This window comes from Haliaeetus albicilla, chromosome 3, assembly GCF_947461875.1.
Source record: "Haliaeetus albicilla chromosome 3, bHalAlb1.1, whole genome shotgun sequence".
Classification (NCBI taxonomy): domain Eukaryota; kingdom Metazoa; phylum Chordata; class Aves; order Accipitriformes; family Accipitridae; genus Haliaeetus; species Haliaeetus albicilla.
Window position 1 is genome coordinate 75,023,650 of NC_091485.1, and position 26,938 is coordinate 75,050,587.

Consider the following 26,938-nt stretch of genomic DNA (forward strand, 5'->3'; position numbering starts at 1 on the left):
GATCCTAAACTGTAGCAGCCCACTGCTAGAGTCTCTTTCATGCTCTATGTTGCAGCTGATCAATCCAATACAGTATCTACTGTCCAGTTTTCTTTGGGAATGGGGTGGTGGTGTGGGAAAACACATTTAAAGTGCTGGGTGTAGCTCAGGCTGTGCCATGTTGTATGACCCCTGAAGTCGTGCTTACCCTCTGCATCCAGTGCCATGATCTGTTTTATATCATCTGTAGTCTGCCAGATGCACCTGGTTATGATGTGACATGGTGCAGTCTGATGCTCTGATGAACTTGTTACTAGAAGGGTATGCCCCTCTATTATGCATCCTCAAAGATTTGTGCCATATGCCTGTGTACTATACATACCAAATGTTACGTTCTAGGTTTATCATGTGTAATTATTAGTAATCCATGAAAAATCCCCAAACCCAAACAATGCAAAGCTTAATTAAATGAAACAGAGCAAGCTTTTGTTTTCATCTGGGGGAGAAAGTCATTTTCTCAATGATAGACTAATGCCTATGAAACTAATGGAAAACTGTCTTTTCCCTGCCCGTGTCACACTTCTGGTGACTTATCTGGAGGCTGTGGCCTGGCTGAAACACCCCTGGCATGACCATCTGTCTGCAGGGATGTTAAAGACAAAGGGAATATGTCTTATTGCTTTCCACTCCCATCTCTTCTTCAATGGGATGCTTTTATTTGCCTTTTCAATACTGCCCCATCAGGTAAGCAGTTGATAGGGACTGTACGATGCCTGGGAACAGTCAGCTTTGTTGTGTCACATGCTCAAAGCAGATCCTCTCCACAGGTGAAGGAGATGACATGAGAAAGCTCTGTGGGATTACTTCACCCAATGACCTTCTCGGGCACTGTCATCTTCTATCTTGTTTGCTTCTCCACGGCCAATCTGCATTGGTAGGGGCTGTGAGAAGAGTTGAATCCTTACAACTGCTCCATTTATGGACACATTTACTATGTGTCTAATCCATGTTCCTTAATTAGTACTATCTCTGAGTAGATGATACGTATCCCAGCTCACACGGTTCTGCAGTGGCTACACCACCTCATCATCAGTGGTGGAGCCTGCCCTGCCCAGTGTCCTGATGCTTCCATGGTGTCCTTCCTTTTTTTTTGTGTGCGTGTGCTACAGCTCTACGCAGTACCTCCCCCAAAAACTTTTATCCCGTTGCCAACCTTCACATTTTCTCACCGATCCCTTTGCACCCTTCTTGTCACACCACACGTGGGACACACCGCACAGCTTCACAGATTGCCAGCAACTGCTGAAGTGTAACTTGGAAAGCACTGCCCTGGAGATCCAGGTACCAAGGATGCCACATCCTCACCTTCTGCTCCAACCCCAACAGGTGACCCCGCGGCGGAGGAGTGGTCCCCGTGGAGCGTGTGTTCGACCACCTGCGGGGAGGGCTGGCAGACCAGGACGAGGTTCTGCGTGTCATCTTCCTACAGCACTCAGTGCAGCGGCCCTCTCCGGGAGCAGAGACAGTGCAACAACTCTGCCGTGTGCCCAGGTGGGCTGAACGCTCCATGTACGCAGGGGCAGGAGGGGAAAGGGAGGTGCACGGAGGATTGACTGTCTGTGATATCTCCACTGTGATATCTTCTTGGAGGGAGATGGGTTTTGTTTCCTTTTCCTTCTCTTCTTACCCTAAAGCCTCATACAGAGACCCTTGCTAGACCAAGCACCATTAGATGGGCACTTGTTTTGTGTGGTATAGACAATTTGATGCTATCTAAAGGCAATGAACACAGTACATCTGAAAGGCATGTGCCCTTTGGGGTGTTTCCAAGCATGGGGCAGACTGGGAAAGAGAAGCACCAGATGACACTTTCAGTTGCTCGGATGCCAACACTGGGCATACCAGTGCAAACAGCATGAAAAACTCAGTCTGCTGGTATGTTTATGAATTGAGCCAGCCATCATCTCTGTTTTCATACTCCTTCTTCCACAATTTTGATGAAAAACTACAGTCTGGGGAGCCTGGACATTATTTTGAAGAATTATGCTATTAAACTAAGTGACTAAACTAAATTCATGACTCCTGACCAGCAACATCATTGTTCAGAACCAATCCTACAATGGTGAAACCACCGAGCTGTTTTCCCGTGCTCTTTCCTGCATTTCCTCCTCTAGTTATCTTTTATCATGCAATATGCCTGGTGACAATTGCAAAACATTAGGTTTGAACACCCTTTCCTGATAACTGGTTGATCAGTCACTGTTAGCAACTGATGAAGGACTGGAAAAGTACGTGTGCCTTTGGTTTTTTTCTGAAGCATTATTGATTTTGTGTTAGCTTCTCCAGTAAAGCTGGAAGGGATGAAGTCCCTTAAGATACATCAGTACATTCTTGTAACATTTGGCCTCTAGAGATTACAGTGACTAACCTTCCATAAATAACCTGGCCAGATTAGATTAGATTAGATTGGAGAAGATTAGATTAATATAGATTAGAAGGCTTTAGATGTCTAATTCCAGGAGTTACCAGTGGTGGCCTGAGCACTGTTGGAGCATGTTGCCCATCCCATTTTATTCTTCCAAGTCTCCCTAGGTTTGCCCCCATGGTGTCACTGACGTATGATAGTAATTAGTAGCCAGACTACAGCTTTTCTGAGAGCTTGAAAATGCTGTAGCCTTTGACAGTTCAATGAGAAAACCTGCTGAGGGAGGGAAATAAGGGTAACAAGTGACAAAATAATGGTGATGCTGCTTCCTAAAGGGTGAGGGGTTTTTTGTTCCTCTCTAGCTAATTACATCTTTTGCTCAAAAAATGCCCTTTTCTCTTGGCTCAAAAATCTGAAAAATTAGGGTCAATTAAAAGTGCATTGTGATTTATTTCAAATAGACTGGGAAGTACCAGACACTTGGTGTTGATACCGAAGCATAAAAAATTACGTGATGTTCCTCTTGCACATTTGGGGTTGATTTGTTCTTGGCCTTCCCACACTTACTTCTCACATGCTGCTCATTCTGGGTGGGAAGATGCTGTGCTCTGTGGGCTTGCTCGCTTCTTCAGACATCCTTTGGAAAGGAAACTTACTTCTTCTGCTTTGATTGCAGTGCATGGCACTTGGGACGAGTGGTCTCCATGGAGCTTGTGCTCTTCCACGTGTGGGAGAGGGTACAGGGATCGGACCCGCACGTGCAAGCCCCCGCAATTTGGTGGGAACCCCTGCGAGGGCCCAGAGAAGCAAACAAAGTTCTGCAACATTGCACTTTGCCCAGGTAAGGCAGTTAGAGATTCGAAGCCTTCCCTCCAGCAGGTCTCCCCATCTCCAAAGATGCCCACACATGGCTCATCGAGTGGGTCTGTAGCTGCCTAAGCTGAATCAGCACACAGTCTGCACTGTCTCGAAGAGGATCCTCTATAAGGAAAGGACACATTGGAGGAGCAACCTAGAGGTGCTTTGGGGTTATTCAGCTAAGCATTGTCTCAGGTTCAGATTTGCTCTGTGTAATAACTTTCAGAGGACACGTTATATGGGATAGATCTGGGCTCGCTCAGCTGTCACTACTATTTTCAAGACCATCTTAAGCATCTCACCTGTTATCTCCAGTGAATGATTTAAAGTTATTTTGCCTGACTAGGCTTGTTATTGTCTGGAATTAATTAACAGTTTTACTTGCTAGCAATATACATGCATTAATTCACTATATATGCAAGATTTCTCTGTACCTGATCCTGCTTTGGGTGGTGAAATGGACTAAGAGACTCCTGAGAGGCTTCCATGACATATTTTAATACTTTTAAGTACCTTTTCCCTACCCCTAGATTTCACTTCCAAATGTCTCTCCCCAAGTTTTGCTTTGAAACACCAGAAAGAAACCCCAAGATGAAATGGCTTTTAACACTGGAAATCCACTTGAGCTCCTGTGGCTTCCTTCCCTTGAAGCAGACAGGCTCTGGGTTTACCACAGAGTCCCTATTAATTTAACTCAGGGTGTCCTGGTGAACATGATCTGAACACGAGGGAGCTCCCCAACACTCCCCCCCTTCTCCCAGGGTAATGTCAACTGACATTTTTCCAGCTTAATGAGAATCATTATGAGACATTATTTTATCCCCTGTTTTGTGAAAACATTTGTGAGAAGCCTCCTGGCATTTCCCAGCCATTTTTCACCCCAAGTAACTATCCTTGGATTTCTGGCTGCGGTCCAGAAGACTCTACTCAGAATGGGAACATCCCAGACACCAAATTGACTCTGTCATAAAAAGACAAATTGAAGAAGTCAGACCTGGCATTGCTTGGGCAATAAAGCATACCCTGAGTTAACATTGATCCATAATTAATTTAAATACAAATAAATATGTGAATATACTGCAACGAACAAAACAGTGGTGGAAAAGATAGGCAGCCCAAATGCAAGACTTCAGTTCTAATTAATGCCACAAAGGCAATCAGTGGCTTTGCAGTGCCAAATGAGTGCGGCGTTGGGGGACTCATTGAAGCACAACAATGGGCACTGCTCAGCGCTTGACACACCAGACAGTCATATCACTTATTACCGCCCTGCTCTGAGGATTTATTACTACAACTGATAAAAATGCTCTGCTGCAGGGACAACAGAGCTTTTGTTCCTCTGGAGCAGTAGATATCACAGGCTGAGCCCCAAGTCCTTTGGAGACGGAGAGAAGGGCAAAGACAATGCCAGTCTCTGCATAGACTACACCAGCCAGACTCCAAAAAACATTTTTGATAGACTCACGCTGTGGTGTGACAATGGCACCGAGCAGTCTTTGCTGTGGCTATGATGGACAGCCCTCAGAATCTTGCCCAAGAGACATCTTTACATCGGCGCATGTGGCTGGAGGTGCAACACAGCCATCTCTGTTTCTCCATTTTTTTAAAACATCTTTGAAATTACGGTCTATGAATAAATAATCTCTCATCTCAAAGGAAATGACCTGTTCCCTATCCTCCACTAAATAAGAAATTTATGGATGTGGCTCTCTTATTTTCCCACCTCCAAATACTTGCACTTGTGGTAAGCTGCCGATCACCACTGCCACAACAGCAGGTAGAGCATGGTAAATTCAACTTTTTTGGTAAATGCAACTTTTTTGTAAATGCAACATTTACTTTGGTAAATGCAGTATCACTTTTGTAACATAAGGGAATGCTAAAGAGGGACAGACACCGTCAGTTCCTGGAAACTAGCAGCACTACCTTCAGTCAGAAAAGCCACGCTAATTTATACCTGGTAGGATCTACTTTGTGGGGTTTTGGACCATTTCCAGAGAGAAATCACCTATCGGTCACCACTTCTTGCATTTCCCCTCTTTGGGATTGATAGGCAGACAGGATGCCTTGAATTTATGCACGATGAAAACATCAAGTTTGGATTGCTAAAAACAAGCACCTTTTGGAAGTACCTTTACGCCTGCCTGAATTTTCACACCTGAGCTCACATGACACCCTCTAAGTTAACAGTTGCTCATTTAGATGTTTTTGACATTTTTTTACATGCTTGAAAACAAAAAGCTGCTCAGCTGTAATGGGGATTATTCAGGGCTTTTCGAGTCCTTGCTGATTACACAGGAGACCACATTGCATATATTTTTCTTGGACTGACAAAGCCAAAGAAAATGAGCTGCAATCTAAAGCAACGTGATTTGAGCCAGAATTCAGACTTTTCAGGGATTCAGATTGTTTTTCTGAGTGAGAGCTAGCAGCTAATGAGAGCTAAACAGAGCATGATGACCACTGTTAATGAGAAGAAAGTGCTCCAGGAATAGCAGACTGGGTGATGGATCTGTTGATGAGGGACCAATTAGGATGTAACTGCCACACTTGGGAATGGGTCACATTGTACCACGCTAATAAGATATATTCATGTTTCTCTCCAACCCCATCCCTATCATAACCTCTATTGTCCCTCCCTCCTCTATTTAATTATCAAAGACACTGCTGTGTAGAGACATATCAAGCCTGTCAGAGTTAATTCATCCGTGAGAGAAGCACATTGACCACACACGCGCACTCTGCTCATGATCTCCTGTTGGAGCACACCTTTGCTCTGAGTATTTCCTTGCTAGCAGCGTGAATTCCTGTGAATAATGCTGTGATTTGAGTTTCTGTGTGTGCTTTAATGAAAAACAGAGCATTTGGGTGCTTGAGAAAGTTCCCTCCCCGCCGACTCGTGCATTGCTTTGGTGAAAAATGGGTTCCTTCAAAAAGTGCTGATTGCCCAAAATGGGAAATGTCATGGTAATGTATTGATTCCTTCAAGATTTTCAGTGAAAACATGATCCATGCTCTCTATTTTGATGTTATGTTGTGATCGGCAATATTATTAGTTTTGACTTTTATGTTGGAATGTGTAATATCAATAATTTCAACTTTCATGGTGTTATGTAGAGTACGGACATAAAAATTGAAATGTTACGGCACTTGCATCCTGCCAGGCCATAACATACCAGTTGAAGGTTGCAGAGGGTCCCAACAAATTGATATTGCCACAGTTGTCTGAACTTTTTCTTGATGATCTTTGCTCTTTCTCACACTATGACTCCGGTTTGTCCTCCCCTGCCTTGGTCCCTTGTAGGCAAAGGCCAGAGACTCTTGCACATGCCTCCTTCCAGTGGGAGCGATTTTCACATTCAGTTTTGTTATCTCTCTTTGGGCCACTCAGTGGACGGCAACTGGAATGAGTGGTCGAGCTGGAGCTCCTGCTCTGCCTCCTGCTCCAACGGCACCCAGCAGCGGACGAGGGAGTGCAACGGACCCTCCTACGGGGGAGCCGAATGCCAGGGACACTGGGTGGAAACCAGGGACTGCTTCCTACGCCAGTGCCCAGGTCAGTGACCAATGACTTTTTCTTTCTCTTGGCTCATCTTTCTCCGTCCTGGGCAGTCCCAGGCAGGCTTTTGTAAAATTTTTCTTTGCGGAAGAGCTGCACAATTTTCACCAGTAATGCAGTAATAAGGTGGTTGTAGATCATACCAACAGACCATGCCAGCCAAAATCCATAGCTGGCAAATGGTCCAGGAGACCCCAGAGAGGTGAGTGATTACTCACAGGGAACGTGTTTTTCTAACGTTAGATATCAATTTTCAACATGTGCTTATAAACCCCAAACAATGTTTCAATGAAACCCTTTCCTTGTGTTCACAATGCTTCAATTTTCCTCCTTTTTTTTTTTTTTTTTTTTTTGGTTCCTCTTCTCCTACCAATTCATCACTCATAGTTGAAGCAAACAGGGAAGCAACCTCCTTTGTATCACAGCTTTGAACCTTAGCTATAACAATGTCTGGCACAATGAAGCCTTGCTTCATGCCTATCTAAGACTTGTCACTTCCTTTACTCAACTAGCTGTGTCTTAAAATAATGATAATAGCAACAATAATAACAGCAATAATAGTAATAACAGTAGTAATAATTCCTGCTGCCCCAGCTGCTGTAGCCAATACCTTACAGAATAATCACCTTGTCTTCACACCATGGACCATGAGTTCTAGGAGAGCCATTTCATGCAGGAGAAGCAATAAAAATTGAAGCAGATAACAGAGCACGCCTAATATCAGAAATCTGCATGTCTCTGAAACCAGCACTATAGAGTTGCAGGTGCAGTTTGCTCCTTTTTTTTGCAGAAGTCTTGGGGGAGGCCATTGCAAAGGGACTAATTGGGTCAGCTGGTGTGGAAAATATCCTGACCTGGAAAGAACAACTAGAAGCCTTCAAGATTGATCAGTAACTAATTTTTCTTGCCCTGCTTCTCCTGGCCCATTCCCTGCCTCTCCTTGGGTGCTCCATCCCTGTTAGACCACAGGACTAAGAAGGAGTGGACCCCTGAGATGGAGAGGGTCTTTCTCCCCTTTCCAAGAGAACAGGGACAAGCAGAAACAGCTCAGCTCTTTAAGTAACTTCTCATATCTTGCTCAGGTGGGCAAGTATTGTTCTCTCCAGTCCACAAGCATAGAAGCCAGTAGCTCTTCAGCCTGGTATATCTGTTTCCTCAGGGAATCCCTATCCTCTCTGGTAGCATCACCATGTGCAGCAGAGCGTAAGTGGTATTTAACACAGGTATTGGTACGTGGTCTCTAGTAGGTTTTGGTGTTTAGGTATCTCACTCCTTCTTTGCAACTTATGGAGATCTTCAAAGACAAAAAGGGCCTCACTGTCTTTTAGACAACCTTGTCCCAGTGATTTCAGAGTTAGCTATCAAAGCAATGTTATGTATTCCACCGCATACAGTGTCACCAAAGAAAGCACCAGAGGTTGGTGCTGTTCCTCTTCTTTGATAATATTCTTCTACTTCTTGGAGAAGAAGAGAGAGGTCCCCCACCCTCCCAAAAGGAGTTATTCAACCCAAGATGATGTGTTAACTCCTAATTAGAACCCAAACAGTAATCAGCAGACTTAGGTCATTGCTCTAGTTCTGCCACTGAGTTGTTTCTCATCTGTGATGCAGCAGAGGAGAATGTTTCCCTACCTTGCAGGCTTGTTGTGAGGGCTAATTAACATTTTTACAGTGCTTTGATAAATGCCATTGTTAATGTAAAAGAAGCAGCATTTTGATAAATGCCATTGTTAATGTAAAAGAAAAGAAAAAAACAAGTAGCATTTCCACTGAATCTGTGCAGATGTTGGGAGAAGATACAGTGGAATGAGACAATGTCCCAAACCTCTCTCCAAGGCACATGAAATAACAGTGCAATGGAAATGGTTAGAGGGAGGTTAAGTTGATGTTTCTTCATGTTTTCTTCATGGTTTCTCGCTCTCTAAATCCTGAGCCAGACCTTCTCTGGGAAGGTCTATTTTCACACCTACATTGTACGTCGCAACCAGACTCAAGCTATGGACTTTGGCTGGCAGACGTGGCTGCCAGGCAGGTTGAATCCCTGCCCACCTGAAGAATGTTCATGAGCACAGCCCCAAATCTGAGCCCAAGGAAAGAGATAGGGCTGTTTTTGCAGGAGGGGAGGATACTGAGGAGAAACACAAGAACACCCTGCAACTATTAAAGGGCTGCTGCAATGGGAAAGAGCACACACTGATTTCATGTCTGTTGAGGATCAGACAAAGATCCGAGGCAGGAGACCTCCCTTCCCACCGAGCCATGCTTTACTCACCCTATGTTCAAGTGCTCACCTTGAGACCTTGCCTCCTTCTGTTGCAGATTACGTTTGGGATGTGACAGGCTGTTTCTCTCCTCTTTTTTGTCTCCAGTGGATGGGAAGTGGCAGGCTTGGGGAGTGTGGGGCAGCTGCACCACCACGTGTGGAGGTGGGACTCAGAGACGTGACCGTGTGTGCTACGGGCCCTTCTTCGGTGGAGAGACTTGCCAGGGCCCCAAGGAAGAGTATAAGCAGTGCAATGACAGAAAGTGTCCTGGTATGTACCCCAGACCCTTTGCGCTTTCCTTTACGTGGTGGGGGGACAGGGATTTTGGAAAAAGCATCCTGTGTCAGAGAGGTGAAAGCAACAAGGAGTTGTGATCTAGTTAGATCCTGCCAATAACCCAGGCACAAGATATGTCAAGGGCTTGATGTAATTCTTGCCCAAATCATGTTGATTTCAGTGAATGTTTGGTAAGTCCCACCAGTCTAACCTTATTGTTTTTCATCTTTTCATTGCCATAGAGTCCTAAGAGGAAAAGACACACTGTTTGATAGTGAAAACTGGTATCGGAGTCTCGAGTTCATGAAGTAGTTGAGTACTGAGGATGCTGCAGTGGTTTCCCACCCTTTGCCTAGCCTCTGGGAGACATCCACACCACTTAATTTTTAAAAAAGACAGATGTGTCTACATCTGTCAGAGCCTTACTCAATCTCACCCTCCTCCAGCTACAGCCACGGGAGCAGCATCAATTGGAGAAAAAGGGTGCAAAATCCTGAATGGAGGACAACTGAGCTGTAGGATAGGGGAAAACCTGGGGTTTAATGTGAAAAATAAGCAGGAGCAAATACTTGCAAGTGGGAATGTTTCTGTGTGTCTCTCACACAGTATAAAGAGGCCAGAAAAAAGGCCTGTGCACAATTTTCATTTTCTTTCTCAGCCTCAGATGAAGTGCCTGGTGAAATTGCTGGTGGGGAATCAATGGCCTATGTGATGCTGGCAGTCAGATTGCATCAATTGTAACAGGCCCTGATTTTTGGCCGAAAGGGTAATTAATTGTCAGAGCAGCTCAGTGAGAGACAGGAGAGATTCTCATGGCGGTATCCTGGCAGTCCTAGTGAAAAGGGGTGTCTCCCCAAAAGACAGGCTGGAGCTCGGCAGAGAGGGAGCATTTTTGGTGCAGATTTTTCTGGAGGTGGATCTGCCATGTTGAGGACAGCTGACCCTCAGACTCCCTTGCAAACTGCTGAAGACAAAGATGAAAGCCAAAGCACTACAGTGTGGAAGTTTCAGCCCGTTTAGCTCGAAGATAACAGAGAAAGAGGCTGTGTGACAGCATATTCACTCTTTCCAGCTACACTCTAATAAAAGACATCACCTCTCCTTACAAGCTATGCCTCTCAATTAGCAGTGGCGTGTGAGAATCTCTTCTAACTCAGCCACAAAGCTCTCCCTCGCCATAGAAAATCTTAGCACCAGGTTGTCTGGTGGTGTCTGCAGAGCAATGCAGATTTAGTTCAACTTCAGTGTGTGCCAGCTGGGGCCCTGGCAGAACAAGCCCAATCTTTTCTTCTCTTTCTGCAGGGGCTGATGCCTGCACAGTGCTCAAAAGGAAAAGGCATGTCTCAGGGTCTGAGCCCCGCTAGGGTTCAAAACCAGAAGGGTCTCACTGCAGTTGTTAATTTGCAAGGGAAGGAAAAGATGGGGAATCATCAGAGGCTAAAAATAAACTCACTCAGTTTGTTCTCGAGAAAGTATCAAATGCCGGCATGATTTGATTTGAACAGAAGAATTGAGCTTAATTGGGTTAGTTATTAAAATCTCCCAGTGCAAATAGGTTACTCTGGTAAAAAGGATTTTGTTACGAAGCAACATCAAATAGAAAAAAAAAGAAGAAAAAAAAGAGGATGAAATTATTCTCTCCTGGCCTGGGAATTGCTTCTGCACTCACTCCCAAGACAACGCCAGACAATCAGTGTATTTCTAAAGAGCATCTCTGATCCACAGCATCCCTCAGCGGTCCCCAGGGAGACTGCAGGGGTGATGAGACCAGGAAGGTTTGACAGGTCAGAGAAGGAGAAAGGGGAGGTCAGATGTAAACACACTCCCTCTCTGCTTTTTGATGTGCTCTGTTGTTTTGTAGCCAAGGGTGCTAGAAGCTTCCCACCCCATGCCCCAAACCCTCCTTTGAACTACAGTTTGATGTGGAGAATCTGTGACCATGGCCAAAGCACTGGTCTAGGTGGCAGGAATTTTGCATTCAGCTCCTGGCTCTGCCACAGGCTCTCTGGGTGACCATGTGCCCGTCACAACTGGGTGACTTAATCTTGCTGTCCTACAGCTCCATGTCAACAGGTTGGAAATGAAACTGCCTCTTTTTCACCAACATTCTGCCTTATCTACAGAAGTCATAAGCTGTTGGCATAGGGACTAGTTCTGCATATGTGCAGAGCACAGCAGGGGTTCCGCTTGCTCCCTGGGATTTCATTACAATAGCGATTACTCAAAAGGGAATTTTAAAACAGGGGAAGGAGCATCTGTTTCCAAGCAGAGAGCGTAACTTGTTCATTACCAGTGTCTACTGGGGAGGAATCTGTCCTTGAACTGCAGCTGGGGCTGGAGCCACACAGTCTTGGAGCTTGACTAGAGGAGCAGTGACGTGTAGGCAGCTTGTTGGGTCTTGTATGAGTCCTTCAAAGAAGCAGGACTTGCCATGCCCATAATCTTAGGTTTGAGCTTTTCCCACAGCCAGGTTGGTGCTCTGGGTAGTTCCAGAGCAGCAGTGGGGTATGTCCATCGCCAGGCATTTGCATCGTGATGAAGGTCCTGAAATGGTCTATGTAAGCATGGTCCCTTGTAGAAGGAAGCCTTCAGGTCATCGCTGCCCTGCAGCTCCCTTGGAAGCAGCATGAAAACTCAAGACCTCCCTCTTTTTTTATGGCAGACGAACATTTTCCCTACAGCCTTGGCATGTCTCTACTGGCACCGCTGGACCCTGGTATGGGCAGCACTTTCCTGAATGGGAGGGAAGTTCAGCAGGCAGCTGCCAGGCTCCACAGCTGGTTGGCTTTGGCTTTGCTGCTGCCTTTCCTGACCGGTTGCAGGCATGCACTCAGCTTCCTTTTTACTGATAGTTTTACATGCACAATAAATAAAAGCTGTAATAGAAAACCATTAAATCAAGTTTTTTCTCCTCCCCACTCTCAGGATTGATAAATAGCTTTAACACCATCCTCATGGCTCCCTCCGTTTTACATGTGACAAGTAATCAGTTTCTCGGCACAAAGCTCTCCTGTGGTGAATGTTTTTTCCCAGGTCCCACTGACTCTGAGGCCAAATCAGCTCCACCCACAGACAGAAGCATCCAAAAACCTCCTTCCAAAGAGCTTTTCCTGCGATGTCTCAAAACACGTTTCTGCAGTCTCCTGGACTCTGCAGCAGTGTTTGGAAACGAGCTGCTGATGCAAATCCAGCCTCTTGGTGCTCAGATCTTCTCCCTGTGTCCTTGCATAAGATGGCAGCAGACAGACGGCCTGAATCAAGTCCTCCCAGGGGATATGTCCATCTTGTTTTTTCATCTACTTGTTGTTCCTTCCTTCATTCTTACTCCAACTTATTTATGCTGAGCCTCATTTTAGACACATCCAACCCTGAAGGTGGTGACCCTGAAGGATGGAAGGAGTAAAATCTGGAGCCGTGGAGTTCACCCACAAAAGGTGGACATCTGCCCATTAAACAAGAAAAGAAAACTCTTTAGTGGGGTGTAGCAACAACAGCTTACTTGCAAAGAGCTGCCACAAGGCAAGGCAAGCGTGTTAGTGGACTTTCCCAGGTTGTTACATGCATATTAGCGAGCTAATCCTCGGGATGGATGGACGCCCAGTTTTCAGACAGGCAGAGCAAATTCCGGAGAGGTTAAGTGGCTTTGTCAGGGGCCATGCGCCAAGCAGCTGCGGAGCTGGGAGTTCACCTCCAAGCCTCCTGGCTCACACCATAGTGCTGTTCCCTCCAGACCACGCTCCCCTGTTTCCTCTTTCCATTCCCTTTTGCATGTCCCTCCTGAGGAGGGGGCTTTACCAACGGAGTTTTTCCTTCCCTTGCAGAGCCCCACGAAATCTGTGATGAGGAGAGTCTTGGCCCCGTGGTTTGGAAAGAGACACCCGCTGGGGATGCTGCAGCTGTCCGGTGTCCTCGCAATGCTACTGGTAAGGATGACTACCTGCCTTGGCCGACGAGCTAGCCCACCCTCAGAGTATCCTTCATCCTTTGCCTCCTAGATGAGGAGAACCTGGTTGTGGGAGGACAGGACAAGCAAATGGACTTCCCTCCCTTCACTCAGAGCTAAATTAATTCTCTCTGGGTTTCTGTGGTCCTTCACTGTTTAACAACAACTTTTTGGTTCATACTGGAGAATCTGAGGTGGTCTCCCATCCACCTACTGCCCAGTCCTGGGACAGCTTTGCAATTAAGGGTTACTGTGGTATGTTCTCCTCATTATCTACAAATAGCTCTGCAAAAGCAGGTGGGGCTTTATTAGAGTCATCTAGACTTGGGTGTTAGATTTCTCTCCATTGCCCATAAAAGAAGCTAGTATCTGAAAGTAGGAAATCTGAATTGCATTGGCTACTCACAGGTGCTTTCCTTTCCTTAGAAACTATAGCAGCTCTCTAAACATATCTTCAGGTGCTCAAGTTGATGGTCTGATCATGGTGATGTGAAGTGATATGATTTGGGTATCCAGGTGTTTTCTGTTGTGACCGTGGCCATGTGTTCCCCAAGGAGTGGAAAGCAGTGCAGAGAAGGCTCCAGAAGACATGCTGGTGGTAGAGCTTGTCCTCAGCTGGATGTTCCTCACTCCCAGGCAGGAACAGAAATGGGGGCAGCAGTGTCAATAATGAACGTAAAGGTTTTCTTTTGTTTGAGTGAGGTTGTTGGACGCAGAAAAACCCTGCAGCTCTCTGACTCATACAGCCTGGAACAGTCAGTGTCATCCCAAATGCTAGCCTAGAAGAAGGGCTGTGTCCATAGAAAGGTCACTGAATCATTTAGCAGTAGCAATGGGATTGTGGACGCAGCAAAGCCTGCTCCTCAGAGACTCTCCAAATGGCAACAGAATTGCTTGGGCAAGGTGATCCCCCTCCCCTTCCTCCTCGCTGATATGTCTGTTCCTCTGCATCGCAAAAGCGTGTGGTTACCACTGCAAAACTTGCTGTAGACTGAAGCTAAGGAGAGGACCTGGGGGAGGACTGCAAGCAGCTTTCAGAGGTTTTCAGCTGATGCAGAGATGGTGCTGTTGGGTGTATTTATTCTCCTTGAGACTGTGTAGGCAGCACAAACCACTGGGGCTGGTTTACTTGCAAGTACCAGACCATGCCACCTGGGGAGGCTCGTGGAACTTCCTAAGCCAGGAAGAAAGCTGCCCTCCAGGGCAGAAGAAACCTTCTTTCACCTTGACTAGCCATGTCCAATTTGTTAGGTTTTGTTTTCATTCCCAATTCCTTTTGCTGTCCTGCTCCTCGATAAGAAAATGCAGGAGAAGGAAATAAAAATATTCTCTCCTACATGCTTGTACGTGTTGTTCAGGCATCTGAAGATGCCCCTGCTGCCCTTTGTGCTGATAGGTGTGCCTGCATGGATGCATTGACCAGTTCTGGATGACCTCCATCAAGGTGCTTGACTTTTCATCCTGCTGTCCTCACTCCTATGTTCATTTCTTTCCTCTTCCAGGGCTGATCCTTCGAAGATGCATTTTAGATGAAGAAGGGATAGCTTATTGGGAGCCTCCAACATACATCAAGTGTGTTTCTATTGATTACAGGAACATACAGATGATGGTAAGGCAGACTGACTTCTCAGGTCAGCAGGTTTGGGATCCCCTCAAATGCTTGTTACAGTGCTACAGTTACAAAAAAGAAGGAAAGCAGCATTTCCATGTGAAAGGGAGATGCTAGCTCTGCCCTGCTTTTCTCTTACTGTTTTTATCTGCTTAACTTGGGATGCATGGGCACTCCATGGACAAGGGGTAGTTCCTCACTGGGTATTTTAATATCTAGCTTGGCAGAATCCAGGTCTTACCAGGTCTTTCATATCACATTATCAGTAAGAATCACTGTGACTATATCACTTCTAAATAAGCCACTTATTTTTCATTAGTCTTAAATTCATTGTTGCGGTGAATTTCTGCTGGTGTCCTGTGGCTTGCCTTAAAAAGGCATTGCCTTAATGAGAACTGCCCTCTCCTGTTCAGGACAAGCCGCAGTCTGTCCTAAAATATTTCCAAATTTGTTATAAGAGAACCAGGTTTGGGGGCAAAAATCTTCCGTTAGCAGGCCTTGGGTTACAAACAGAATAACATCTGTGTAGTAGAGTAGTCTCTTCTGAACCTACACAGAACCTTTCCTTTGTGAGCATACAGAAAATTTAACTTCTGCTCTCCTACCATTTTAAAAATATCACAGGCTCTCAGGCCAGCAAAGATTGTCAGATTCACCTAACCTGTACTCTGAATCACAAGGGAGGTCAAAAACTTTCCCCCAGCAATTCCTCCATTGAGCTCATTGACTTGACTTTGACTGTCCCTGAAGTGTTTGTCATGTTTCTTTCTGTTTCTCAGACCAGGGAACATCTTTCCAAAGCTCAGCGTGGATTAATGGGAGATGGGCTGTCAGAAGTGCTCCAAAACCTTGTGGAAATCTCCCAGGATGGGACCAGCTACAGTGGGGACTTGCTGTCCACCATCGACATACTCAGGAACATGACAGAGATCTTCCGTAGGGCTTATCATAGCCCAACTTCTGGGGATGTGCAGGTGAGCTGAGATGCATATCTTGGAGACCAAGACTAGGTTATAGGTTTGCGTGCATGCACAGGGCTCAAGGTTTGATTACCTCCTTTGTAGCTGATACAACACTGATGAAAAGCCAGGGTATTTTCTGCCCAAGTGAAGTGTCTTTGTGTGTTAACAAACTCTTGTTTTGAGAGTTTGAGTGGTTCTCCCTGGCTTATAAAGTAAAAACTTGAAACCCAAAGTCACTCTGAACTATTTCAACCTGCTGCTACTTTACTGTGGAGTCTAATTGATATGAGAACATTATTTGGAAGGGATTTCAGTCTAGTGACTAGAGGTAAGATGATCCTCTGGTATTGGGTACCTGGATGTTGATGTGGGAGAACGTCTTGATGGCTTCTCATCCCAGGGTTTTACTTTCAGTGGCTGCATGCAGAATGGCTACAAGATATACCCTTGGGACGGGTCATCACCCCATGACTTGAAACATTAAACTGATCCTACAGGATCTGCAATGGGTGATAAAACTAGAGAAAAAAATCAATGGTCTTGAAATATCTTATCTCCTTCCTTCTCATACTGTGCTGCAAAGATACTACCATGCACAGCACCCTCTTGATCAGTCACTGCTTCTCTTGCCTGGTCACAGACTAAAGAGGATCATAAGTTTCCCTATGCTGGAAATAACAGAAACATTACAAAATAGGATAGGAAGGGATTTATACAAGGCAAGATCATCTGTCTTTAACCAGTTTCTGACAGATATTCTACTTAATCTATTCTTAAAAACCTTCAGTAATGTATACAAGACACATGCCCAGTCCAACTTCTTAGCAGATATACTAGTCAAAGTGAAGGCCTTGGGAAAAAGGTCTTACTACAACCTGTTTTGCCATTAAAATCCTTGGGGGCAGAAGCCTGTGAAATGCTGTGGGACCCTTTGGGAATGGGACCATGAGAACCCTCTTGGAGCATGGCTAATTCTCACATGTTCCTCGCACATCACTGTGTCCTTCCTAGCCTGGGCTACGTTTGGCTAACCACCTTGGTTTTCCTCTTTTGTCTCCCTTCTCCAGAACTTTGTCCAGATCATCAGCAATCTTTTATCAGACGAAAACCGGGACAAATGGGAGGAAGCTCAGCTGGTATGAACCTTCAGCACCTTCCCTGAAACAAAACAGGCTTGCAGCATAGGCTTAAGCCGTGACAAGGAGAATTTCCAAGTGTCCACATGACCTCCTAGCTCTTCTTGCCCACGATGTGTTGCGTGCAACATATATCTGTTTCAGCTACAGACTACAAAAAATCTTCATCCACCAGTGCTGTTCTCCTTGGATAAATCCTTATGATGAAAGAGACAGAAAACTCAGACAGTCAGCTGTGGTCAGCTGCAGAGTTGACTGCCAATCAGCTGATTCATGCAACTGGTCATGAGGGTGAGCTTAGTGCCAGGCTGAGTCATATTTATGGAGTAACTCAGTGAGCCACAGGGTTTCAGCTCTAAGCCAGAGTCTCTGCATGAAGAACAGTGAAAGATCGGTGGTGAATACCAAATTTTGGATAGCTCTCAAAGGTCAGGCTTGGTTTGGAGTTGATAACCCTGCTGGCTTGCTATAATTCCACTCTTTTCTCTTGCCAGGATAAAGAAATGGGATTACATGAGTTTGAGTTCCTAGCTAAAAGAATGCAGGTCAGGCAGGATTTTTATGGTTCAGAACTGGGCTCTGCTCAGCTGAGCTTCTGGTTCTGCTCAGCATGAGCTGAGCAAGTGTTCAGTTTTATTTTATTTCTCTCGTCTCAAGGTTGGGGATCCTGCTGAATAATTCTGTAGTTAAACTCTTGTGTATTGGGGGAAGGTGGTGTTTCGTTTTCTATCTGGTTCTTATTTGGCCCTTGCCTTTTCTGCCCCAGTTGAACTCTCTGCTTGGGCTTGTGTCAGACATATTCCTTGTCCCTTTGCCATTCCCTTTGCAAGCCCTTGGGCTGCTCGATGCTGTCATCTCACTACAGATTTTGGGGATCGCATCAGAGTGAAATAGTTCTGCCTCAGACCAGCAGCTCTGGTGGATGGGCCCACGATAAAGCTTGTTCCTTCCACGTCCATTCCTCAGTATTGAACCTTGGAACACAAACATCAGCTCAGCTTGCAAAATAACCTGGACAAGGAGTATAACAGCCTGTGTGAGAGATCAGGCCTGTGGAAGGTACCCAGAGGTATAGGTCAGAACATGGCAGCTACTTTTTAACCACCTGTTGTTGCTGCAGAATTCCTCAGAGAGGTCTGGAAATACCAAACAATCAAGAAAAAATCACTCAGCACAAAAAGCGACCCAAGAGTCCAATTATATTCACACCAACCAGGGAAGTCCTCTGGGAAGAAGTCTTTAACAGCAGGTCCTGCACAACAGTTGTCTAGAACGTGAGACAGGAACCTGAATATATTCCCTTATTTCCTTCATGCAACAATCTGAGCTGCCTTGTGAAGCTGTCCTTCTCTTTCATTGCTGAGATCTGGTGTTTTCAACTGCATTTGGAAGAGGATGACATGGGTCTGGCTCCAGGCTGGATAGAGGACCATCTGGACATGGTCCTGGGCAACTGGTTGTAGGTGGCCCTGCTTGAGCAGGGGGATTGGACCAGGTGACCCCTTCCAAACATTCTGCGAGTCTGTGAGGAAATACTCAGTTTCGAGCCTACAGGTGCGTACGTATTTCAGCACAGAGCAGAGGAGACTGTCAGGTTGTCATGACAACAGGGAAACCCTGTTGATCCCCTTAAAAACAGCTGCAGTTTACTCTCTGTAGCAATTCGTTCCCACTGGCTTTCCCTGTACAATCTGCTCTTTGCACCTATAGATAGATACAGCCCAGCCTGCTGCCAGCATCACTGTAATCTACACGAGGAGTGGGACCACCGTGGGGAGAAGGTTTGTCTGGCATATATTTTAGTGGTAACCAAGATGACAGCCCAATACCATGATTTTAGGACACAGAAATCTTCATGAACTGGATGGCAACAGAGGTTTCATCAGTCTCTGTCCTTCTCCCTCAAAGCTGCTGGACCAAACTCACGCCCCATGTTTCGCAAGATTAACCACTTCTTTTAAAACAAGGTCTTTGGGTTCCAATTTGCTCATTAAAGGTAATTCCAACTTGATCACAGTCTCACATCCCAGTGCCCTGTGCTCCCGCAGGCAGAGATGTTGTTCAAGGAAAAAACAAACCAAAACAACTCAGAAAAGTTTTCAGAGAAGGGCTACCATGTTTTTTGAGGAGATTGTGCTGGCCATTATATGATAAAAAGCCTGAAAGACAATGGCCAGCGTAGCCTGGATTCAGTTTGACCTTGTGATTTCAATCTGTAATAGAATATGAAATTATACTGTTAAAAATAGCTTCCTCACTCACTTCTCCTCCTTATGTGTACACCTGCTGTACTGGCAGGACTTTTTGGTCTGATCCTGATACAATTTTAGTCTTACCAAGCTTCCTTTGGATAGACAGAGAGAGAGACACGCATGGCCACCCCTGTGCTCCTTGCCTGTACACTCAACAGCTCAACCTTCCTTCTGTCTCCATCCCATCCTGCTGTCCTGCTTGTCCCCAGCTGTCCCATCAGCTCTGCTCAGCCACCTCAGGAGGTCTGGATTATGGTGAGGAACCGAAAACGCTGTGAAAGTGGTGGAAAAGGAAAATAAGAGATGTAAGGAGCTGAATTGCTTTTCTTCCGCCTCTTGTGGTATTTGCTAAGCCCCTGTAGGCAAATGTGCTTTGAGGAAAAGACAGGTAGTCAGCACATCTCATTTCAAGCGGATTATACTTTATGAAATCTGTCACTGGAAAACTAGTTATTGTTTAACAGCCTTGTGTTAGCCTAGCAAAATACAGGTGAAGAAGAGTTATTGCCAGTATCTTTATCATCGGGGAAACACCAGGAAAGAAGAAAAGAGACAGAGAAGCTCCAAGACAGCCTGGGCCCAAGAAGAAGCAACTTGGTTATTTAGAGAGTGAGATCATGCCAGCAAAACAGGAAAGCACAATACCAGGTCGTGATACTTTTCTGGATAGGATTGTGTGATCTGGTGCCTGGGATTCAACATTAGACCATGGAGGTCCTTTGGTGTGGCTGGTTTTAGTGGAGTGATAGCAAAACCAACTATCCCGGTGGAGGTAATGTTTTGTGGGCTCCCTCTCAGTAGGTAGCATATATACAGCATCAGAACTAGCCCAAATATGTTTCTCAGGCCAGGTATCACAATACCTGAGTGTCAGGGAAGACTAAGGCTTGGGAAGGGCTCTCAGAATTTGACAAAGGGTAAAGCTTCAATACGTCAACGTGAACGCATCTTCACTCTCTGGCATGGTGTCTCTGGATGCGCAATTGCAAATGCCTCTGGCTTGTTGAAATCTAGGTTGGGCCAAATACTGCTGTCCATGGACTTGGAAAGAAAGTGGAGCTACATTAAATCATGGCTGCTAAGAGTCTGTCCTAGCATGTTTCTCTTCTTGCATTAACTGCAGGAAAAGGACCATAATGAACATCAGCAGTGTTTTGTCTGTTCCGGATGGGGTTGTTGGTAGTAGAAGTAATCCTAGGGAAGGAAAGGAGATGGGTAGGTTATCTTCTGCTTCAGAAAGTGTCAGATAGTTCTTTTTGCTTTGCTTTGCTATGGGATATTGCCCTCCACCCTAAGTTTTGTCAATCTGAATCTCATATTATTTCTTGCTTCTTTCTTTTTATTTTTCTAGGCTTGCTTTTAGGATTTCTCAGTCCTCATTCTTCACAGCTCCATAATATTCCATTATATCCAGCATAAGCTTCCAGTACACGTGCGAGGGCAGGAGCCTTTGCCCTCAGAGAAACTCACGCTGTGCTCATTAGTATCTGTGCTACTAAGTATTCTCCCTCTCTCTGCAGATAGGGCCAAATGCCAAGGAGTTGTTCAGGCTTGTGGAGGATTTCATTGATGTCATTGGCTTTCGCATGAAAGATTTCCGGGATTCCTACCAAGTGACGGACAATCTGGGTGAGCTGATTTGCACTCCCCATGTTGGGTAGAGACCCCAGGAAGCTGTAATTACTGTGCAATATGTATAACCTGGGCTGTGGGGAGGGAAGGAGAGAAGGCAGTAGGTGGTGGAACTTTAAAAGGTCTGGGGAAAGATATGGATGATCATTAATATGGGGTGGCTTTTCTCCAAATCAGTTAGGGCTTCAGCGTGAAGAAGTGATGTCCGTGGAGAGATCCAAGAGATATCTATAGAACCATGAATGGAGAACAGATGACGAACTGGGCAGAATTAGTTGCTTCCTTTTATTTTTTTAACACGAGAGCTGCACAGCAGCCAATGAAGTGATCAGGCAGCAAGCAAACAGCAGGCAGTATTTGATTTATGCTGTATGCACAATCACAGCATGGAACTCGTTGCCAGAGGATGTTGCAGAAGCCAAAAAGTACAGATGGGTTCATGATGGGATTAGGAAAATGCACAAAGGAGAGGTCCATTGGTGGCTGTTAAAGTTGATGATCTGGTTACAGCCACTAACTGAGGAAGTCCTGCTGATTGCTGGAAGCTGGGAGGACAGACCAAGAGATGTCTTGCTCTGTTCTTTCTCACACTTCTTCTTAGCAGCTGCTACTGACCGCTCCTGGAGACAGGACACTGGAGTAGACCGACCTCTCTTCTGCCAGGTTTAGTGCAGGCAGGTCCTTTTCAGTGAACAGAAGCATGACCCCTAACAGTTAGTGTCATCTTCCTTCATGCATAGACATTACTTGAAGATAGCACCACTCCTGTAGCTATCAAGACCCAGCCTCACTCATTCTGCTCTCTTGATTTCTCACTATTGCCTCCAATGGGTTTTTCAGCACATCTGAATTTACTGAGGCTGGGTTTGCTTACTGGTTTTCTTTCTTGCTTCCCTCTAGTCCTCGGCATTCACAAACTGCCTGCTAATGCAGCAACTGACATCACCTTCCCCATGAAAGGCTGGAGGGGCATGGTGGACTGGGCCAAGAACTCGGAGGACAAGGTCACTGTCTCCAAGAGCATCCTGTCTTCAGGACTGACAGGTAGGCAGCACAGCCAGGGCACTCCAAAAGAAAATTTCTTCTTCATTTTCTAAGAGAGGTTCCTTCCATTTGGCTGGTCTTCAAATTCTCCTTCAAGCTCAGCTGGATTTGCATACAAAAGCTTGGTCACCGAAAGCATTGCTGAGTGCAAATCAGGCTTTCAGATATGGCCTGGCCAAGAGTCAAACCTAAACTCCTTGCAAAAGTCCAGGGGCAGGCTTAGTGCCTGGATGTGGATGTATATCTTCTAAATAAGCAGCATCTTTAGAAAAGAGCAGGAGTTCGTGCAAAAACTCAGGGCAACACTGTATTGATGATTGCTTCCTCCAAGGCTTCTGAACCTGGGAAGAAATGGAAACATCCCTGTGTCTGCTGGGTCACTCTGTCTTTGATGCATGTGGGTGCTGAGCTGAGTCTGCAATCCTCTGCAGGTCATGTTGGGCACTGAAATGCCTCCCTGAAATATGGGTTGCCATTAGGGTTAATGAATGGTAATTGTCTCTGTGTGTACCATATAAAAATGGTTAATGGGCACAAGAAAGGCAGGTGGAATAGGGGCGTGGTTCTGCCACTTATCGCCATGGCCATGTAGGCAAGCAATGCTGTAGATGCCCTCCAAGACTGGATCCAGCCCTGGTAGAGCCATCTAAGGGTAAGCAGCTGGGGGTCAGCATGTCAGGCTGAGCAATTGATGGGTCTGGGTCTGCTGCATGGACGAGCTTTGCTAGATTGTGATTTTATGGCAGTTGTGTGAAATTTCCTGCCCTCAGAAATGAAACACATAGGTGTTTGTCACTGAGGTCACTGGCTCCGCAGCAGGGCATTGATATGAGCCATGGTGTGGAAGTGGGAGTGCTGGGTGCATCAGCCAAGCTGGCCTCACTGCCTGATCTGAAAGGAAACCTGAAAGGTTCTGGGATGCTCTGCTGGAACACCCAGCCTTTACCTGAATGCGAGTCCCAGGAACCAATACACTTAAAGTGCTCATCTTCTGGCAGAGAGCATTAGCATTTGGCAGGATTGAGCCCTGAGTTTTCGAAAGCAGGACCTTAAGTTGGGCCTATTGCTGGGAAACATTGGGTTTTCCTTCTAGATGCCCTGGTGCTGTGTGTGGCACTAGTAGCTTTGAGAGAGCAAGCTGCTGGCTGCTGCATCAGGCTGTGCTGTCCTTCCTTGGGACAGAGGGTAGAGACTGTGAGTTGTTGCTGTGAAAAGACCTTTGGCCTCTTCTTGTCATGGGCTTCCCTACTGGGGATGGAAGCATCACAGCCATCATTTCTACTTGGGGAATCTGAGGCCAAGAACAGTTAAGTGACACCCCCAAGGGTAAACAGCGAGTCACTGGCAGAGCAAGGATTATGTCCAGCTCTCCTTGTGTTTTGGTGTGCCTTTCTCCCATCTTCCTGGGAGAAATTGGAGCATGTTGGGAGGGTTATTACAGCTTGTTTGAGGAAGCTGTGGAGCCTTCACCTTTGGAAAACTTTAATCACTTGTTGGACAAACTGCTGGCACCAGACATAGGCAGAGTTAATCCTGCTCTGGGGCTGAGGGCTGTACTAGAGGCCTCATCCACTTCCCCATGGTGCTGTTTTCCAGATTTCTATTGGAAGCATCCCCACACAGGTTAGCAGTGGAGGTGCACCTCTTTTAGTGTTGATCCTCACTTTTCTTCAGCCACAGGGAATAGGGGCAACTATCCTGAGGAAAGGAATGGAGACAGGCAGCTTGGTGAGATCAAAATCAGCCCCCCTCACTGCTGTGACTTTGCACAGTTGATTTCAGTAGGCCAACACTAATTTATGTAGTTGGGTGATGTGCCTCTCGGGCTGCAGGCTGTGCCAATGCTGCTGGTGAGTGAACATTGCTGGGGAGATGTTACATGACCAAAACGCAATGCTGTTCCAGCTGGGTAGCACATCAGAGGATTTCATTTTTGTGTACCAGGGTTGATGGCCAGCTGCATTATTAAAGATCTGTCCCAGACTAAAAGAAACAAGCCTCCACCTCTTTAACAACCGGAATCCTTTGCCTTCTTGGGACGGTGCTGTGATAACCCAGCCTGTGAGGCTTCGGGTTTTGCCCTAGGAGCACACATTGCTTCTGTAAATGCCCTACTACATCCTCTGAACACAAAGAGGGAAAAACTCTCCTTGAAGGCAGCAGGATCCTTGTTTGCATAGGGATTCATGGGAAAGGCCAAAAGGCTTTGCTGGCTTTTCCTAAAGAAGCAAAGCTTATGCAATTGCTCCACAAGCCTGTCTGTCAGTCTCTCCTAGTTATATTTTCACTAGCTATCCCACTTGAGCCCAATTTGACAAAGAGGAAGATAGACATGCAAAGTTGTGTCTGCCCTGCACTGATGGGACGGGTGCACTGTAAGTTCAACCTTAGTACGAGACATCAGAGAAGCCCCACCTCAGGGCGCTTCCCCAGCATTGGTTTTCACCCAGCCACTTACTTATTTTTTCTCCCCCTGAAAATTTGGCCGCAGGGCTGCTGCTTGTGCTTTTTCTGGGGAAGTTCTTGCTTTTTGCAGCTGGGCATCGTGAGGTAGAGGAGGAGGAGCTCAAGTGACGAGCCCAGAGGTCACGCAGATGATTCAGAGGCTCATCTGGGACTTTGGCCCCCACGGCCTCCCGAGGCAGAGCACAAGTTGTGGGGTCACACCAGGCACAGTGGGACATGTCCCCTTCTCGGCTGCCCTTGTCGGCCCAAGCGCAGCTCTTCTTTCTGTTGGCTTGATAGTTACAGACGGGTCTGAATGCCTCGGGGTGGCTGCAAGAGACCTTTCTGCCCTGCAGATTTGTCTGCTGCGGTGCTGTCAGAGGGATTCGTGGGATTTCTGAATGGAGGAGCACCAGGGTGGTCAGTCGGCATGAGTGAGACTTGCACAAGGGCAGATGCCTGGGGTGCCGGGTTACCCCAAAGACCCTGAGCCCTTCCTTGGGACTGATGGAGACCCGGCGTGGTGACAGCGGGCATCGCATCCCACCATAGTGATGGTGGCATTGGCCATGTCCCGACAGAGACCCCTCCATGCGAGGCCTAATCCTGCACCTGGGTGTCTGATGGGGACAGCTGACATCCCAATTGTCTCAGTGCTGTTGTCTTCTTCCCTTTCCTTTGGTGTCCTGCAGAGACAGATGACTCCTCCGTCTTCGTGGTGGGGACCGTGCTGTACCGGAATGTGGGCAACATCCTCTCCCTCCAGAGGTAAGAGGGGCCACCTTGGGAGGGCGAGCAGCTGGGAAATCACCAGGCTTTCCTACTGATCCCTCTGGCTGCAGAGCCCTGGTCTTCCAGGGAAATAGCAGAGGTCACGGGGTGCAACAAGAGAGACTTTGACTCAGTAGCGCAAACATTTTGCTCCCCATCTGCATGTTCAGGTGGGGACAGGCTCATTCATCACAGACATCACTTGCCAGAGGGGCAGGAAGATTTTTTCCATCCATGTGCAGCACCGTGCACCCCAGATATGAGGGGAGGCTCGGTGCTGTTCCCACTGCTGCATCCCTGCCTGCCACACTTTGCCCTCCAGGAACGGATTCTCACGCTGCCCTCCTCTTCACGAGAGATTTTGGGGGGCTTGACAGACGGGGGATGCTCAGTTGCCCCGATCCTCCCAAGCTACCAAGGAGCTGCCAGCCACGCTGAGCCCTCTGAGAGCATCATGGCAGAAGACAGGCTCAGGGAGAAGAGAGGAGAGCAGCAGCACGCCTGGCTGCACATGTCTACCGTGTTCCCAGCCGCTGCAAACTGCCTCGGGCACCGAAGCTTTTGTGTTCAGCACTCCCTTCCCTTCCCTTTTCTTCTCTTCTCTCCCTTTCTCTCCTGCTATCTTGCTCTTTTTTTTCCGAGGCTGGTACTGAGGCAGTAAATTAAGCATCCTAAGGCACCTTCTAAATCTGTTCTGCACTGATTAGCGTGAGCCCATTTACCATAAACACCAGGGCATCTCTCCTCACTGATAACCATTTAAATACCTACAGATTTAGCACTGGCAATGGCAAAAGAGCTCCAAGTGAGTGCAGAGAGGAATTAGCAAGCCAGCCAACTGTATTCTGTAATATCTTCCATTACAGCACTGGGAATTAGATCAGAAGGGCAATAAACATCATTGGCTCAAATGATCCAGCTGTATTTCAGCTTTCTCTGGCCAAGCAATGAACGAGCTCTGATAACCAGCAGCTGCAGCAGCCACAGCCTCTGAACAGTGTTCCCCTGGGAGATCTGATTTAAGACATTCCTTAATTAAAGGACAGTCCCTCTTTAAAAAAATCCAGAGTTCTGAATCACCTGCGGAGAGTCAAAGAAAAAAAAAAAGAAATGAAAGCAGCAGCAAGGTACCTCTTACTTCACCGCTGTGCAAATGGACACAGCATTAAAAAGGAGAATGTCTTTAAATAACCATGTAGCTGTATAGCACCTGTCTATGGGGTAAAAATATTTCTGACCACAAAGGAGAGCAGCTATTCCTGGGTACACAATAAAGACCCAGATCCTGGGTTTGACCACATTGATTCAATGCAGAGTGATTTTTTCCTAGAAGGGAAAAAAAATGTAGATTTAACTCAGCAAACAGCACCAGCTGAGCTGTTCCTAATTGTCCCAATTTACCTCCCCCAAGCAGCAATTCCTTATCCGAGCCACACGTTGCTCTATCTCCTCAGATCCAGAGAGCCCTGTGGTTCTTGGTGGCTCTGGCAATTGAGATGGGATACATATGATACCTGATTTTTCAAGCCAGGGATGTGAGTGGTGCTTGGTCCCAGCTGGGCACTGCTGCGGAGGACATGGGCAGCAGTTGGAGAATCAACAGCCTGGCACCTGACAACCCATGTACCAAACAGCATGTTTACAGCTGTTTGCACACTCTTTACAGCCACGCAGGAGCCCTCTGAGCTTGTCTGACCTCCTGTCCAAGCCAGATCTTGATGTGTTTTGTTTTCTTCCCAGAAGCTGGGTTGCGACATGCTTTTAGGAAAGGTGACTCATCTTC

At 46.5% G+C, this 26,938-nt stretch overlaps 1 protein-coding gene across 9 annotated transcripts in view; it reads left to right on the forward strand.

Moving 5' to 3' along the window:
* The window catches only part of ADGRB1 (adhesion G protein-coupled receptor B1), a 284,292-nt gene that overhangs the window by 136,955 nt on the left and 120,399 nt on the right, over nucleotides 1–26,938 (forward strand). For all 9 annotated transcript variants that reach the window (XM_069780159.1, XM_069780156.1, XM_069780162.1 and 6 more), the window contains 11 exons: nucleotides 1,366–1,530; nucleotides 3,081–3,245; nucleotides 6,654–6,818; nucleotides 9,191–9,355; nucleotides 13,183–13,284; nucleotides 14,807–14,913; nucleotides 15,693–15,887; nucleotides 16,943–17,011; nucleotides 20,784–20,892; nucleotides 21,796–21,939; nucleotides 25,077–25,152. In XM_069780159.1, the coding sequence (XP_069636260.1) occupies nucleotides 1,366–1,530; nucleotides 3,081–3,245; nucleotides 6,654–6,818; nucleotides 9,191–9,355; nucleotides 13,183–13,284; nucleotides 14,807–14,913; nucleotides 15,693–15,887; nucleotides 16,943–17,011; nucleotides 20,784–20,892; nucleotides 21,796–21,939; nucleotides 25,077–25,152 (1,462 nt within the window). The remainder of the gene's footprint in view (nucleotides 1–1,365; nucleotides 1,531–3,080; nucleotides 3,246–6,653; nucleotides 6,819–9,190; nucleotides 9,356–13,182; nucleotides 13,285–14,806; nucleotides 14,914–15,692; nucleotides 15,888–16,942; nucleotides 17,012–20,783; nucleotides 20,893–21,795; nucleotides 21,940–25,076; nucleotides 25,153–26,938) is intronic.